The sequence below is a fragment of the Curcuma longa genome, chromosome 13 (genome assembly GCF_044706935.1).
Source record: "Curcuma longa cultivar G26 ecotype Majalengka, Jawa Barat chromosome 13, ITB_CL_G26_1.1, whole genome shotgun sequence".
NCBI lineage: Eukaryota > Viridiplantae > Streptophyta > Magnoliopsida > Zingiberales > Zingiberaceae > Curcuma > Curcuma longa.
The window spans coordinates 6,774,585-6,789,897 of record NC_133873.1 but is presented as its reverse complement, the minus strand read 5'-3'; the positions used below and the strand labels follow the sequence as shown (position 1 = coordinate 6,789,897).

General features: G+C 33.7%; 1 protein-coding gene and 1 pseudogene across 1 annotated transcript; both read left to right on the top strand.

Annotated features, from left to right (window-relative positions):
- The first annotated feature begins 8,905 nt into the window (after window positions 1-8,905).
- On the top strand, window positions 8,906-9,421 carry LOC141843962 (brassinosteroid-responsive RING protein 1-like). The gene has a single exon (XM_074731969.1). It carries the CDS (start codon window positions 8,906-8,908, stop codon window positions 9,419-9,421), a length of 516 nt encoding a protein of 171 aa, XP_074588070.1.
- A 667-nt stretch (window positions 9,422-10,088) lies between these two features.
- LOC141844577 (brassinosteroid-responsive RING protein 1-like) lies at window positions 10,089-11,003 on the top strand (annotated as a pseudogene).
- Window positions 11,004-15,313: the final 4,310 nt, after the last annotated feature.

Below are 15,313 nucleotides of genomic sequence, written 5' to 3'. Positions count from 1 at the left end.
GGCTCGCGATCGAGGAAACGTTACGTTACCTTACGGATTTAATTTGAAGGGAAACAGGACAGGGATCAGGATATTATTTTGGGTAAAAAAAACCCTAATTATCACAAAAAAAAATGATAATCCTAGTCAGTGAATAAGTCCGGTCTTAAGATGAGCCGAGCTTTGTCCTTTGATTATCACAATTGTAGTGAATAAGTCGAGATTTTGTATATTGTTCAAATTTATTTGACAAACTAACTTCAGCAAAAAGGTAAAATTTATTACCTCAATGGTTCTACATGATCGGCTCTATGACCATTTGTAAGAAGGTAAATCAGAACGCTGCTGTTGGCGACTACAACCCTTGCCTAATTCAACAAGTTTGCCTTACAATAATCAACTCTTCTGCAAAAAAGGTGGATTCGCCACCTTAGCGGCCCCACACGGTCGGCCTCACGACCATCTGTGCGAGAAAGTACAGTTGGTTATGATAAATATTGCCCTACAGTATAATCAACTTATACTATATATAATAACTCATATGTTCCGGGAACTATTCGATAAGCTAACATAGATAAGGTAAGTTGAGCTTAAAATAAATTAAATTATTGAATTATATTAAGTTTGTCTAGAGCTTAGTTTATTTAGATGTTATCAAGTTTTGAATTCGAAATTGTTTGATCGTTTGAAAATTTTATATTTTAAAATTTATTTGGTTAGTTAGTGAGTTTGATATTGTAATTTTGTCTCTTTGTTTTAAGAGTTTATATTTATTTATAAGTTTGATAAGAACTTTATTAATAAATATGATTTATAAATTTTATTTATAAATATTTTATAATTTTTATTTATGATTATTAACATTGAAATATTCAAACTTGCTCATTAAATTAGTTATTCAAATTTATTCATTTAATTAATTTTATATAAATTAAATAAACATAAATAAATTTTATAAAATTAAATATCAAATTTATTCATAAATATTTAGATCATTTAGAGTCAATATACATGCCATGCAACGTTATGCTCACATATTACATTTAAGAAGTTTGAAAAATTAATGATATTGGACCATCTTTTAAAGATTCATTTGTATTTCTTAATTTATTTTAATAGTTGATGGAAAAAATTTTATTAGATCGATTATTTTTAAAATTAATTGAATCATAATAATTATATACCTAAATTATATATATATACAAAATTAAGCATGTTGTTAACTTTTTGTGAAAAGGATGATCTTTTGAGAATTCACATAATTAGGAGTACTATTTTTTAATTTTTACTCTATTATTTTATCCTTGGTGGCGCATGCGGCGCTCCCTTTCCCCTTATTAGTGCTGGAATTATGGGTACGAATCCCCACCACAGGAAGCCATGGCATGATACCAATCCATTTTTTTAAGAACAAAAAAGCTAAGAAAATATAATAAAAATAAATAAGTAAATAATAAAACTCTATTTCAAGAAACAGAGTGTGTGAAGAAAATCTTTTGAAAATTTCAGAATCTATCAGAAATGGACCTTCTTTTTGCCAAACTTTGATATCTGTCACTAGATTCTATTCCAAACCTGATAGAAATCTTTTGAACTGCCGCACCAATTTGATATTGTAATTAAGTAGGCAATGGATCACACTTTCGGCGGAAACAAAGTTGAATTTCTAATATCTCGGAGATCAATTTTTAAGTGTACATAAGCTATGAAAATAATAAAGTTGTATGTAAATGAGTCAAATGTTTTTGAGTAAATTTGTTATTTAATTTATTCGTTTAATATGTACCAGATCAATTAAATGAATAAATTTAAATAATTCGTTATTTATATATGTTCAATTTATTAATATTCATGAATATAGATTGTGAACTGTTAACTGAGGTAATGTCCTCCTCCGTCGTGGCCAACTGCAACTTCTCGATTTACCTCATCACAGATAGTTATGGGGCCAACCGTGTGAGGTGTTGGGAATTCCACCTTTTACTATAAATGAACTGTTCATGAATGGGGCATAGTTGAGTTGGTTACGACAGAGCAGACTTGCTGAAGTGGACAAGGGTTAAATCTCAACGAAGTCGAGATAATACCCTCTCCAATCGTAGCCAACTATAGCTTTCTTGATTTACTCCTCATAAATGATCGTGGGACCGACCATGTGAGACTGCTGGGGTGACAGATTTAACCTTTTGCTGAATTGAACTGTTCATGAATAATATAGTAAATAAATAAATAAAAATTTTAAAATAAATAAATAATTTTATATTATCCAACTCAATAATTAATCAAATAAATTTTAAAATATAAAAATTTTAAATAAATAAATAATCCTGTTCTTTGGTATAAACTCGAATTGTCATGCTCAAACCAAATTAACATAAGTTTTTAAAAAAGAAATTAAATCAATCTTAGACAATCATTTTAACTTTAATTTTAGACGATTTAGTTGATTATCTTATCAAATAAGTTTAAACATCACTAAATTTGACTCGATTTGATTTGTTTATAGCTCTATGAAAATTATTTACCTTTAGAATTTATGGAACGAAATTCGAGCATTCGAGTTACTAAAATAAAAAAAGTTAAATTTCAAACAGCCAAACCCTAATGTGTAATCATGGTCACAGATCAAATATGGACCTGGAACACTAGCACTAGGTCCCCCTCTGAATTGATATATCTTGTTGTGTAATTATGGTCACAGATCATGCTGTGGTTTGGTGGCAATAGGGCGACCTAATTAATTAGGTTGATTACTTTTCCTACCAAACAAGGGTACCATTTTATTATACTCCCAGAGTATGATTGAGTTGATTACTATAAGGCAGATTTACTGAAGTAGAGAAGGGTCGAATTTCGATGAAGCCAAGGCAATGCATGTTCTCTTTCGTAGTGGTCAACTACAACTTCCCGATTTATCTCCTCACAGATAGTTATGAGGCCAACCGTGTAGGGCCGTTGCGGTGGAGGATTCCATCTTTTATTAAAGGGTATCATTTTGTTATTGTTAAGAATTACATGATTTTAGGAAGAAAAAAATATATTTCTTTTGGCCCGCGAGAAACATTCTAATGTTTAGATGGTCCTGATCGAGGAGATATACCGCTCTCGTAGAGTTACCGTCGTATGTCTAAATAGGTCATCATCAATACAATTTGCGATAAGAGAACAAGACTCGCGATATGGTTAAGAGTTGAGGGTCATGACAAGCACTTGTGGTGCAACTATCATAGCCACACCATGACCATGGGCTTTCTTTGTTCTTAGATTGTAAGTGATAGAAGTATTAAGATGAGGAAATGAGGAATTCAATAGTTGAGTTGTTGTTTTGGACTTAAAGTAAATCAAATTTTAATTTATTCAGAAATATTTGATAGACTTTAACATCCAAAATAAAAAAGATCTATATTTTTATAGTTAAAATTACCTGATGAAAGAACAAAAAAGAAGTAAAATTTGAACACGCCCTTTGAAAATTTGCAAAAAATCAAAAGGAAGTTCTTTTTATTGAAATTATTAGAATGACACTCCTCTTTTATTTATTATCAGAATAACATCGATCTTATTCCGTATCAAAATATATATTTGTTACAATTCGATAGCTACTACACAATATATATATATATATATATATATATATATATATATATATATATATATATATATATATATATATATATATATATATATATATATATATATATATATATATATATATATATATATATATATATATATATATATATATATATATATATATATATATATATATATATATATATATATATATATATATATATATATATATATATATATATATATATATATATATATATATACTATAATAACTACGATTTTATAACTATTACAATATAGATATTTTAATTTTCATCAATACTAATAATATTATATTTTAACATTATAACTATTTACAATATGAATATTTCATCTCTGATCAATCTTAGTCAATATTATATTATAATAATATTTTAATTTTTATTAATACTAATAATACTATGATGTAACAATTACATAACATAGTTATATAATCATAAATTATTATAATTAAATAATAATTATTAATCTCGTAGCTACTATAATAATATTAAAAATAAAAGTAATTTTAAAAATTAAAATATACGATAATAAGATAAGGAATATCTATGATGATTCTAATAAAAAAAAATATCCTTTTGATTTTCACCGTGAATATTTTGTCAACCCACAACAAAACTCACATTAACATATAAAAAGTTAACAGTGAGAATCTACTTTAATCATTGTCTTTGTTCTTTTGGTAACACCTATAATAAAATACTGATGCCATTTTCACAGACTGATCATTACTGACCACCATGCGATTCCTCTGCACGCTTACTGATCACTCATCTTTTCACGACTATTCTCTTCCGCATAAAAATTAAAATTCATCGTCTCAACGATCTCACACGATTGATCTCACAATTATTTATAAAAAAATAAATTAAAAAAATTAAGACATTATCTCAACTTAGCAATTATTCAGAACATAGCTTGATGTGGGGGAGAGGAGAACGACGGACAGGAACCCTGTAGCAAGCCCAGGACTTGAATTAAGACTTGGCTAACACATAAGTCCACTTCAAAATAGAGCTTAAGTCAAGTCAGGACATCCAACTTGTGATAGAATTCGTGCGAAACCAACTGGCACCGATTCGGCTCAAAGGGAGGTTTGATTAGAGACATGGACGAAGGACAGATGTAGCGTACACTTTGGGAACACACAGGCATCGTCTCAAAATCATAGATCCGTTATCTTAACGGCTCCTTTAGAGTTGATCTCACAGCTATAGAAGGAGGTTCATTCAGATACATAGATGTTAGGTGTATGGCAGAATCGATCCTAAATCGTCACCTCTTAGAATTGACCCCTGACTATTACACTAACAATACTATATACTCAACGTTTGTGCTACGCTCTGGGACATAGACATCTCCTCACGATATGAGAGAACATGTGGTTGGACTCACTAGATATAGCATAAATATGATCCGAGGATGTGTGAAACAAGTGTGGAATATGCGTGGGATGCCCGATCAAACTGTTTCCCACTCGGATCATACCATATAAAAGGATGTTGGCTCTCACAGACAAAGGTACGAGGACAATATATTTTTTTACGTTTGTCGGTTAGCTTTTTTCTCTCTCTTCCTGCTTGATAGGTCTGACTTGAATGTCAAAGGAGTTTCGTCAAGGTCCGTTTTAACTTCCCTTCTAATTTTTTCTTAATATAGTGCTTTAAGACTTTTCATCATTAACAGAGACTCTTATCAAAATCACTGATCTTCATCGGATAGGGGTCGATTTTCACCGAGAGCCTTGGAAATCTCTTGCTGTCCACCTACTTGAAATTGCCCCGTCAACGACAGATCCGACATCAACCTACTTGCTCATTGATCCTTCTTATGCCTGACTCACCCGAAGAACTTGGCTTAGACGCGCCGAGTGGGCTACCCATCCCTGATCTTAGCCGGGTCATAACCGATGCATGTTGTTTGAGTACTTAGAGTCTTCATGAATAAGAAATGGGTTGGCAAGATGCTAAACAGGCGAGGCTCACAACAACAGTAGCAGATATATCATCAGGACAACTTGGGTGCTAAGCGACGGATTGGTTTCATGTATGCCGTAGAACGTAGTCTTTGACATTGTTTTATAGATGCATCCAAAATCCGGCTCTTCATTGGATTCAAGTGATGAAGTTTCATATGCTATGCTTGAATAACATTTTAGCAATAAAGAAGGAATCCGTTATCCAATGATTCCATATGATCAACTTTACAATCATCTATGAAAAAGTAAATCAGAAAGTTACAATTGACCATTAGAGGAGAGGGCATTGCTTCGGCTTCGGCGAAATTTAATCCTTGTCCACTTCAATAAATTTATCCTGCAATATATACTAGAATAACATGCATTAGAGGAAGTCAGAAGTCAGACAAAGCTCCTTTTGATGCTCAACTTAAACTAGGGAAGCAAGAGCAAAATGTAGTGAGAGAGCATGCTAGAGAAAAATAAAAATCCTCTTTTATATGACTTAGGCTCCATCATCGCCAGCCCTACAAAAGCGGCGAGAGGGTTTTGATTAGGACCAACCTGGTCTTGTCGAGGGCATACTTTTTGACGGTCGCTTGGTCATCCATGGTAGTAGGGCGTCCACCCCATTCTACCTTACTCCTGTCTAGGCCATGCCTATAATGGGCTAGGGGTTTGTTGTCATTTGGAGGATTAGACCATATAGGTACGGGTGGACAAAGGTCTATGTTGTTCGGAGGGCAATATGTGTGAAGCCATATATGACCCATGATGTTGAGTAGTTAATTTAATTATATAGGAAAAATGAAGCTACGAGACAACATGTTGAAACTACATCAGAAACTTAAAAGAGAAGAGCTAGCATGGAAATGCAGAATAATATTGATGGAAATTATTGATGAAGTTGAATTTATGAAATCTCAACATGAAATCTATTTAGCCAATTCAGATGTTATTAATGAAGATGTTGAAATTCCAACTCTTAGTTCTGAACCAACTAAATTCAAGTTAACTCTTTTGTTGGAGCATCGTCCAAGAACAAAAGTGCAAAGAAAGGTAAAGTTGATGGTATAAGAAATACAATTGAACAAGTAGCTTAAGCCATTACGAGTTCAACATCTAAAATGGTTAAGTCAGTTGAACTTCCTATTTTTGATAATGAAGTGTGAAGTTTGTTGAGTCTATTATTTGTTGAGCAATATAAAATTTTACATGCTATTTGTATCTTATTCAACGCATGAAGATGTTGAGAGTTTTACTTGGATGTCTTTATGAGTATCGCAAAAATTTATTATTCCAAATGATGGACGAAGAGAATCCACCGCATGATTAGCATGTAGAAAGTTAGGGTTTGCGATAATGTTTCTCTTGCCTTCTCATACGGAAATATAGTTCACTTTCTATAATTTAATATTGGGCAAAGATGAAAAGGGCATTCCTTTTTTTATCGAATTGTTAAAGGGACTTCCCATTTTAATTTTTTATCAAAAGGGCACACACCCCATGTACAATTATCCAATTATAGTCTATTATATTATTCTTATTATTATCTTTTTGCCATATTTTTCATCTAAATCTTGAACCGGGAGCACGTTATAACAACAACAAAATTATAATTGCTACAACTATATGATAGTTTAATTGTAACAATTATGAAATCGTAACTGCTACACAGTTGTAGCAATTACAAATCCGTAGCTGCTATAACTGTGAATGTTAAGTAAACTTTGAAAGGTTATAATTTTTATTTGTAAATTTTGAGAGGTCATAATTTTTATCTCGAGTTGAACCATGAGACATATAATATATCAAATCAAAATTTGTTCAAAGATTTATATTTATTACTGAGTATTACTCTTAATGATTTAGTCTTAGGTCTAAAAATTGTTGAGATGCAATCAAAATCTCACATTGAAAATACATGAAAAATATCATGGATTTATAAGATGGAAGATATCTTCATTGGTATGAGACTTTTTGGGTTGAGCCCAAAAATAAAACCATGAAGGCTTAGGCCCAAAGTGGACAATATCATACCATTGTGGAGATATTTTGATTCCATCGGTACTAACAAGTGGTATCAGAGCCATGGTCTACGTAGAGCCATGTGGGGACCCTTAGGAAAAACGAAAGAGGCAGGGGAGAGCCAACCCTTGGGAAAAACGAAAGAGGTAGGGGAGGCTCGAACCATGAGGATAATGATAGGGGGCTCCTAAGGGACTTCGATTTATAAGATCATGAGTTTATAAGATGGAAGATATCTCCATTGGTATAAGACTTTTTGGGTTAAACCCAAAATGGACAATATCATACCATTGTGGAGATATTTTGATTTATCTATACTAACAAAAATATCATTTAAAGATTTTAGGAGGCTCCAAGAATTTTAATCCTCTTTATTTAAAATTATTTGGTATATTATAGCAGTTACGATTTTATAGCTGCTATATTATTATAATTGTAACAATTAAGATTTCGTAGCTGCTATATAGCTGTGTGTGGTAGTTTAGTTGTTACAACGACCAAATCGTAACTACTATAACTGTGTAGCAGTTATGATTTCATAGCTACTACAACGCGCTTGATCAATTTAGAATTTAGATAGAAAATATAGACGAAATAATACTGAGAATAGTACTGCAGAATAATTATATCATTTTATATAAGAGGAGAGTGTTTTTTTATAAAAAAATTAAAATAAGAGAAATGATACTTACCATGAAATGGTAGTATGAAATTGTAGCATGACACTTATAATTGTATACAGTGGGTCCCACTGTATGCCAGTGGGATCCACTGCTAATGTGAATGTCATACTACGATTTCATGTTGTGTATCACCACTTTTTAAATTAATTTTGTTGACGATTCAATGCAAAAAGGAGTGCCCTTTTCATCATTGTCCTTTAATATTTATGTCCAACTTGTGAGATACTAAGCCTTTTTTTTCTAGTACGTGTCAAAGTCAATGTTGGTCATCACGTACGACATCACCTTCTCAGCAAAATCAAATAAAAGTCAAAGTCTTCAACATAACCACCTTCCTCTCACATTCCTCCACGAATCAAAAAATCTCTCTATATATATTTGATTTTCTTTTATTTTTATTTTTTTTTAATTTCCTTCCTCTTTTCAAAGAATCGTCTATCCATCCCTCTATTATCTATCCTCTGAAATAAATGAATATAAGAAAAAGCAACAGCACTTCTACCTCCATAGAAGACTAATCGCAGACTGATCACAACAACTCGGAGCCATAGTGTAATTTTGACTTCTCTTTGTGAATATCTATAAATCAAGTTCCCTATCAACTCATTGTGCCATAGTGCAAAAGCAATCAACCATCTAAATCGGAATGCGCTTCCTTTTCGATACGTACGATGCGGTGCCGAAACCGATAGTGCTCTTTTTCCTCTATCTCGACTACCTTAGGTTCGCTGCCTTGGTGACTCTTCGCTTCCTCGGCCTTTACTCTTCGTCCGAGCCGATCATCTCCCCGCGGGAGGACTATGAGTTTTACTTCCCTGATGACGACGTCGGAGACAGCTCACCGCCGGCCGGCCCTCTCAAGATCAAGAGGCAGCTGAGAGTGGTGGAATTCAGTAGCCGAGGGTGGAGGTGCCACGTGGAAGACGGTGACGACGAGGACAATGAACCCACGTGTGCCATTTGCCTAGGCAACTTGGCGGCGCAGCACAAGATCCGAGAGCTCGTGAACTGTGCCCATGTCTTCCACGTGGAGTGCATTGATAAGTGGGTGGATTCGGGGCAGGTGAGTTGTCCTTTGTGCCGGGCAGACCTGCTGCCCGAAAAGGAGGATGACAAGTGGCGAAGCTTCCTCGGCCGTCCATGGTGGACCCCGTTCAACTAATGGCGGCGGATCCATGATAGATTTGGTCCAACCCCCATGTGTAAAATTTCATTCTTTTAAAGATAGATCTTGACATATCTATACATAGAGGACAAAAAATGAACAAGGAATCTCGAAGAGACAAAGCATTCTAATTCAAATTCGTCTTGATCTCTATTCTAATTCATATAATTTTTATCTTAAAATAATTTTCTTGACTTCATTTTTGATCCGAGAAAGAATCCCATTGAGCCGTGAGCTCATCGAAAGGAAATTAGCGGCTACTACGACGATATACTTTGAACGAACGATTGAATAAATTTAGTCGTAGAAATCGCAATTCATCGTCATCTCCAACTACCTCCCCATCTAATTCTTGACGATGGTTCATCGTACATAGTGGTTGAACAACCCGGGGACCTCCATTCCACCACCTACTTCAACATTTAAAACATTAATTATAAATCTATAATATTTTAACCAAAAAATAAATAATCAAAAATATATATTAGATTTTGTTGCGTGTTACATGCTTATAAGCTTCCATTGTTGACTCAAATGTTCTTAGTCATCAAGGATTTGACAAGAATGCATATGCTAAACGTTTTTTTAAATTTAATTTAATTTAATTTGTTGATCTATAAATGGTCCATTAGTAAGTAGGAGATAGCTTAAGCATAAGCAACCAACCACCCAAAGGTCTCTAGTAGGAGGATCGTCATGGGCTTCCCTTCCAAGGAGTACTTGGTGGTGCCGAAGCCGGTGGTGCTCTTCTTCCTCTTCCTCGGCTATATTAAGTTCCTCATCTTGATGGCCCTCTACTGTCTCGGCCTCTACGACTCACTAGAGCCACTCATCTCCCCTTTGGAAGAGTTTGAATTCTACTTCTTAGATGATATCGGAGTCTCACCGTCGACGAAGCCTACTAGCTAGCCCTTTGAAGTCAAGAAACAGCTAAAGGTGGTGGAATTCGCTAGCCTAGCGCGTAAGTGCCACGTGGAAGAAGACGAGGATGACAACGACGATAATGTGCCAACGTGTGTTGTTTGCCTAGGCAATTTGGAGGCGAAGCACAAGGTTCGAGAGCTCAAGAATTGCATCCATAACTTCCACGTGGAGTGCATCGATAGGTGGATGGATGCGGGCCAACTAAATTGCCCTTTGTGCCGGGCAAGTCTATTGCCTACTATCTCAAAGGATGGCAAGTGGAGAAGCTTTCTCCGTCTTTGGGGTGTCGGAAATGATCTTTGAAAAATTAATAATATATATCGATAATATTATATATATATTTATTTATTTCTACTCAAGTATTATATATAGATTCATTGGTCAACAAAGTTGGGTTGAGTGTCAATTGTGACGAAAAAGAAGTTTAGGTCTCATTTGTCCAAATGCTTTGTATCTTGACTTGGGGTCTTATTTAGTTAGTTGAGATTGACAAGTGTGTGAAGAAAGACAAGGTATAGAAGAGAAAAAACAAAAGGAATATGTTATCGTAACAATCGTGAAGAAATCATAAAAGAGAAAAGAACGTAAGAATTTAATATGGTTCAGCGATGTGCCTACTCTATGAAAGCAATGGCAAAAATTTTCCACTAGAATTATGAATGAGGGTTACATGTGTTCTATTTATACAACTCTAAGTCATATAGATGTATTATGATGGAAATACTCCTATATCATTCGCAATTGCAAAAAATCAACATCTCTAGTATGAAGCACGGCTTGGTTGTGGGCTTTCCAATAGCTCTAGCAACCGACACGGCTTAGTCGTGCTTCCCACCACGGTCATGTCATGCTGAACATAGGTTTCCAGAATGAAACACGACTTCTGCCACACCCATGCGACATTTGTTCTTGAGATTGACACAACCTAATCGTGCTTCTCACCACGGTCGTATTAGAGACTAATTAAAGTTGCTACACTTTTGTAATAATTTTATTTGAAATTGCTAAATATATAAAATATTTTTTTTTGTCAAAAATGATACACAAATGGTTAATGTTGTTACATGACTATTTTTTAATCATTTGATTACTTTAAAAGCATGGTTAAACTTGGATTAACTTCTACACTGTAGTTAACTATTCAAATCTATTTTTTTAAAAAAAATGATCATGTAATAATTGTAGACTAAAACTGCTAAATGATCATCTTAAAATCATTTATTTACTTTGAAAGTAAAATTTAATTTAAAATTGAAATAGAAAATGATATTTTAAATCAACCACTTCATATTTTTAATTGTTTGGTGAGTAGATTTTAGTAGCCTCCTACAATATATTTATATATTCAAATTTAAACTCTGTGTACCGAATTTTAAATTTTACGACAAAATTCATATTACTTTCCTTTCTATTATTATTATTTTTAAAAAAAATCATATAATATTTTTTGGAGGGTTAAAGGAGCATCCTTTTTGATGACCCTATTATAGGACAAAGCCGATGAACTTCCCTATGAGATTTACTAATGATGCAGAAGGTGATTTTGTTGGTACAATCAACTTCAAGACAAAGTTGATCATGTTGATCAAACTCAAATTGACTTGAGTTTGAGTTTTGATATTTAAATAATATATTAGTTAAACGTCAAGTAGACAATATTGATCGGATACTTGATGGTGAAGAAAATCTAAGTGGGTGAAGATTGACTAGACACTTATTGATCGGAAATCCAATAGGGAGTTGGCAAGAGGATAATCCAAGTAGATTAAGGTTAATCAAATACTTGATGATCAGAAGTCCAATAGAAAGTTGGCAAGAGAAAAGTTCAAGTGAGTCAAGGTTGACTGAACACTTGATAATCAAAAGTCAATAGAGAATTGACAAGAGCAAAGTTCAAATGGGTCAAGGTTAATCGGACACTTGGTGATAGAAAGTCTTGAAAGCTTAAGATTGATTGGATGTTGAACAATAAGAAAGTCCCAATAGGTCACGGATGACTAGATGTTGGGTAGAGGAAGTTCCTGCAAGTCACAGATGATTGGATGTTAGGCAAAGAAATTCTTGATAGATTAAGGTCAATTAGATACCAGACAAGACACGAATTCAACCTTTAAAAGGCTGAAATTAGGATTAGCAATCAACAAACCCTAAACTCGAAATTTCGAGTTTGCTGCTTGGAAATCGATTGGTGCAATCAATTCAAGCAATCAATTAGCCTAATGCGGATAGCGAACAAAAGGGTTCGGAATCGATTGGTATAATTGATTGACATCCGACAAACGATTGATCAATAAAAAATAGACATTCTGTAAGTTTAAATAGTCAGATCCAACATGACAATCGATTAATGGGTAAGATCAATCGATTGATAGACGAATTTCAATTTGATGTCAACCCTAGATAAAGGATTTCATGCAAAAGGGGGGGGGGGGGGGACGGGGGGGGTGAACAAACAAAGCAAGGTTTTCATTATAAAATCATTTTCACTTTCATTTTCATTTGTATTTGTATTCTTATTTCTTGTTGTATTATTATATTCTTATAAGAACAAGGTTTTATGAAGTTTCTCTACCTCCAGAAAGTGTCTGAAAAAGGAGGAATTTATAGTGGAGATAGTGATCTCGGAGTGGACCCTTAGATTAGTTACCTCAAGGAAGCGAATACCAAGTAAAATTCTTGAGTTGTGCATATGGAGTAACGTTTGAATTAAGATTTCCATTGTGCCTCAACACTAAGGCTACTTTGAGAGTAGGCGAGTCTGATGTTCAAGGTTTAGCTAGCTCGGTTGTATAGATCTTTTGTGGCTTGCCCCTTGGGGTTTCCATAGACAAGGCTAAAATAATACAGCAGAAATCCACGGTCTCATTTGAAGTTGTTGATGAAACTTTCTTCTAATATATAGTTGAACCTACATAGATAGATTAACGCAAGTCAAAGGGCTTGCCAGGGGTTATCCTGATAAAGCTCCTCTGATATTTATGTCAGACTAAGGACGAAAGAATAACTAAACAAATGAGATAGTCGGGAATAACATACCTGTCTGATGTTAATATCATTATAATTATCATATATGGAGAGGAGAACAGTGAAAAAATATATGATACCATTCCAAAGGATGCATCTCTTTCATATTCATCAAAGGATGCATCCCTTTGTAACTAGCGTCACTGTTTCATAATAATTGTAACCGCCACGTACACTTATTATGCTACGATGAACTCAGATCCTTGATCCCACAAGTCCAAGGCTTTTGTACAAAGATAGGGTTCCTGAATCACTAAAAAAAAACCTAATTAGCGACCGAAAATTCGGTCGCTAATCGGTCACTAAATTCCATTAACGACCGATAAAAAAAATCGTAAAAAAATTTGTCGTAATTCGATTTAGCGACCGATTTCAAATTCGGTCGCTAAATTTAGCGACCGATTTTGAAATCGGTCGCTAATTTCATATTAATATTTTAAAAAAAATATCAAAATTCATGATTATATTTACCTACAACAACATTAAAACTTTTTCTCAACCAGACTTTCAATCCACAATTAAATTCCATATGACAAATTTTTCTAAATGATTAAAATAATAATTTTTATTAATTACAAACTTGTTCATACATAGAATTGTAACAAAAATAAATTTTGATATGAAACAGAAAATCTTCCTCTGACGGCACCATACTCTTCCTCCGACGTTTTACAAACTTTCGTAGAAGTAGCTTCAGGAATTGAATCAAAATCTCTCATTTGCTTTACACCTTCCTCAGCAGTATACTCCTCCTTAGTTGAGTTATAAGTGATAGTTGAGTTATAAGTGATATCAAGCACCCTTTCATCCTCAGACGTTTCTTCTGTAGACAGCAGATTTAGCATTTCAGAGCCTTTCGTAAGCCATTCCAACCTTCAATAAAAATACTACACAAAGACAAAAATTGAAAACATAACTTAAAAAAAAGGAACTCTAATAGGATTTGGCTGCGAAACAAACAATTGGTCAATAGGAAGGTCATATATAACTTACTATTCCATAGTTGGATATGCACCAATTGACTGTAGAACTAGCAAAGAGGCAAGCAACAGATCGAATACATGACAAGTTTTATTACCTTTAAACGGAAAACAAATGACTATCAAACTTTGCTTAAGTTGTTCCTGCAAAACATGACAGTCTTTGATGATTAGAAAAGCAGGAACCAAGCTTAAAGAGAACATTTAAAGGTGATTGAAAGTTCCGATGTACAGGAAAAATTTTAAAGCAGTACCCATAAATTAAAATGAAAAAATATTTTAGAAGTACATGGATGATACAATTCTAAATGTGTAGTTAATTAGAATATATAGCATTTATAATACATAATATCGCATGAAAAGTGTAGTTAATCAGTCCCAACAAACCTATACCTCTCCACGACAATCAAATCGAGTTTGTTATATGACCATACTCTAACAGAGTCATCAATAATCACCATAGCTGATTTCATATCCAAAACACCATCTAGATCCTTGCTTTTGGGAACCCATTCATCTTGCTCTTCTGTCCTCCTTAAAATATCTTCATGAACTGGATCAACTTCTACAAACTAGAAAGAATTGAAAATTTTTGCTAGTAACAAACTATATATAAAATTATCTGAGTGGAACAAAGATCGAGGTTGGATATTCTAAAAAATACCTTTGCAGAATTAAGTAGTGTATGGTCCAAATCAAGGACAAGACAAAGCTTCCTAGCAAACATTTTATTCTGTTCTGCTATCCTCCTTGATCTCTCTTTTTGGATGGTTGCTTTTCGTTCTTCATTATAGCCATCAAGTAAATGGTCAACATCTCCCCAAGGATTGGTTGATTGTTTAGTACCTTTCTCACCTGTTTCAGAAGCCAGAAGAGAGGTGGCTTTTGAATCATTCAATTCTCAAGCTGCCTCTACAGTCGAAGTTTTGGAACAAAGGCATTGTCATTTTCACTTTTGCTT

Bases quoted from the DNA above. Each gene is read 5' to 3' on its own strand.
- LOC141843962 (XM_074731969.1), top strand. From the start codon at position 8,906: ATGCGCTTCCTTTTCGATACGTACGATGCGGTGCCGAAACCGATAGTG.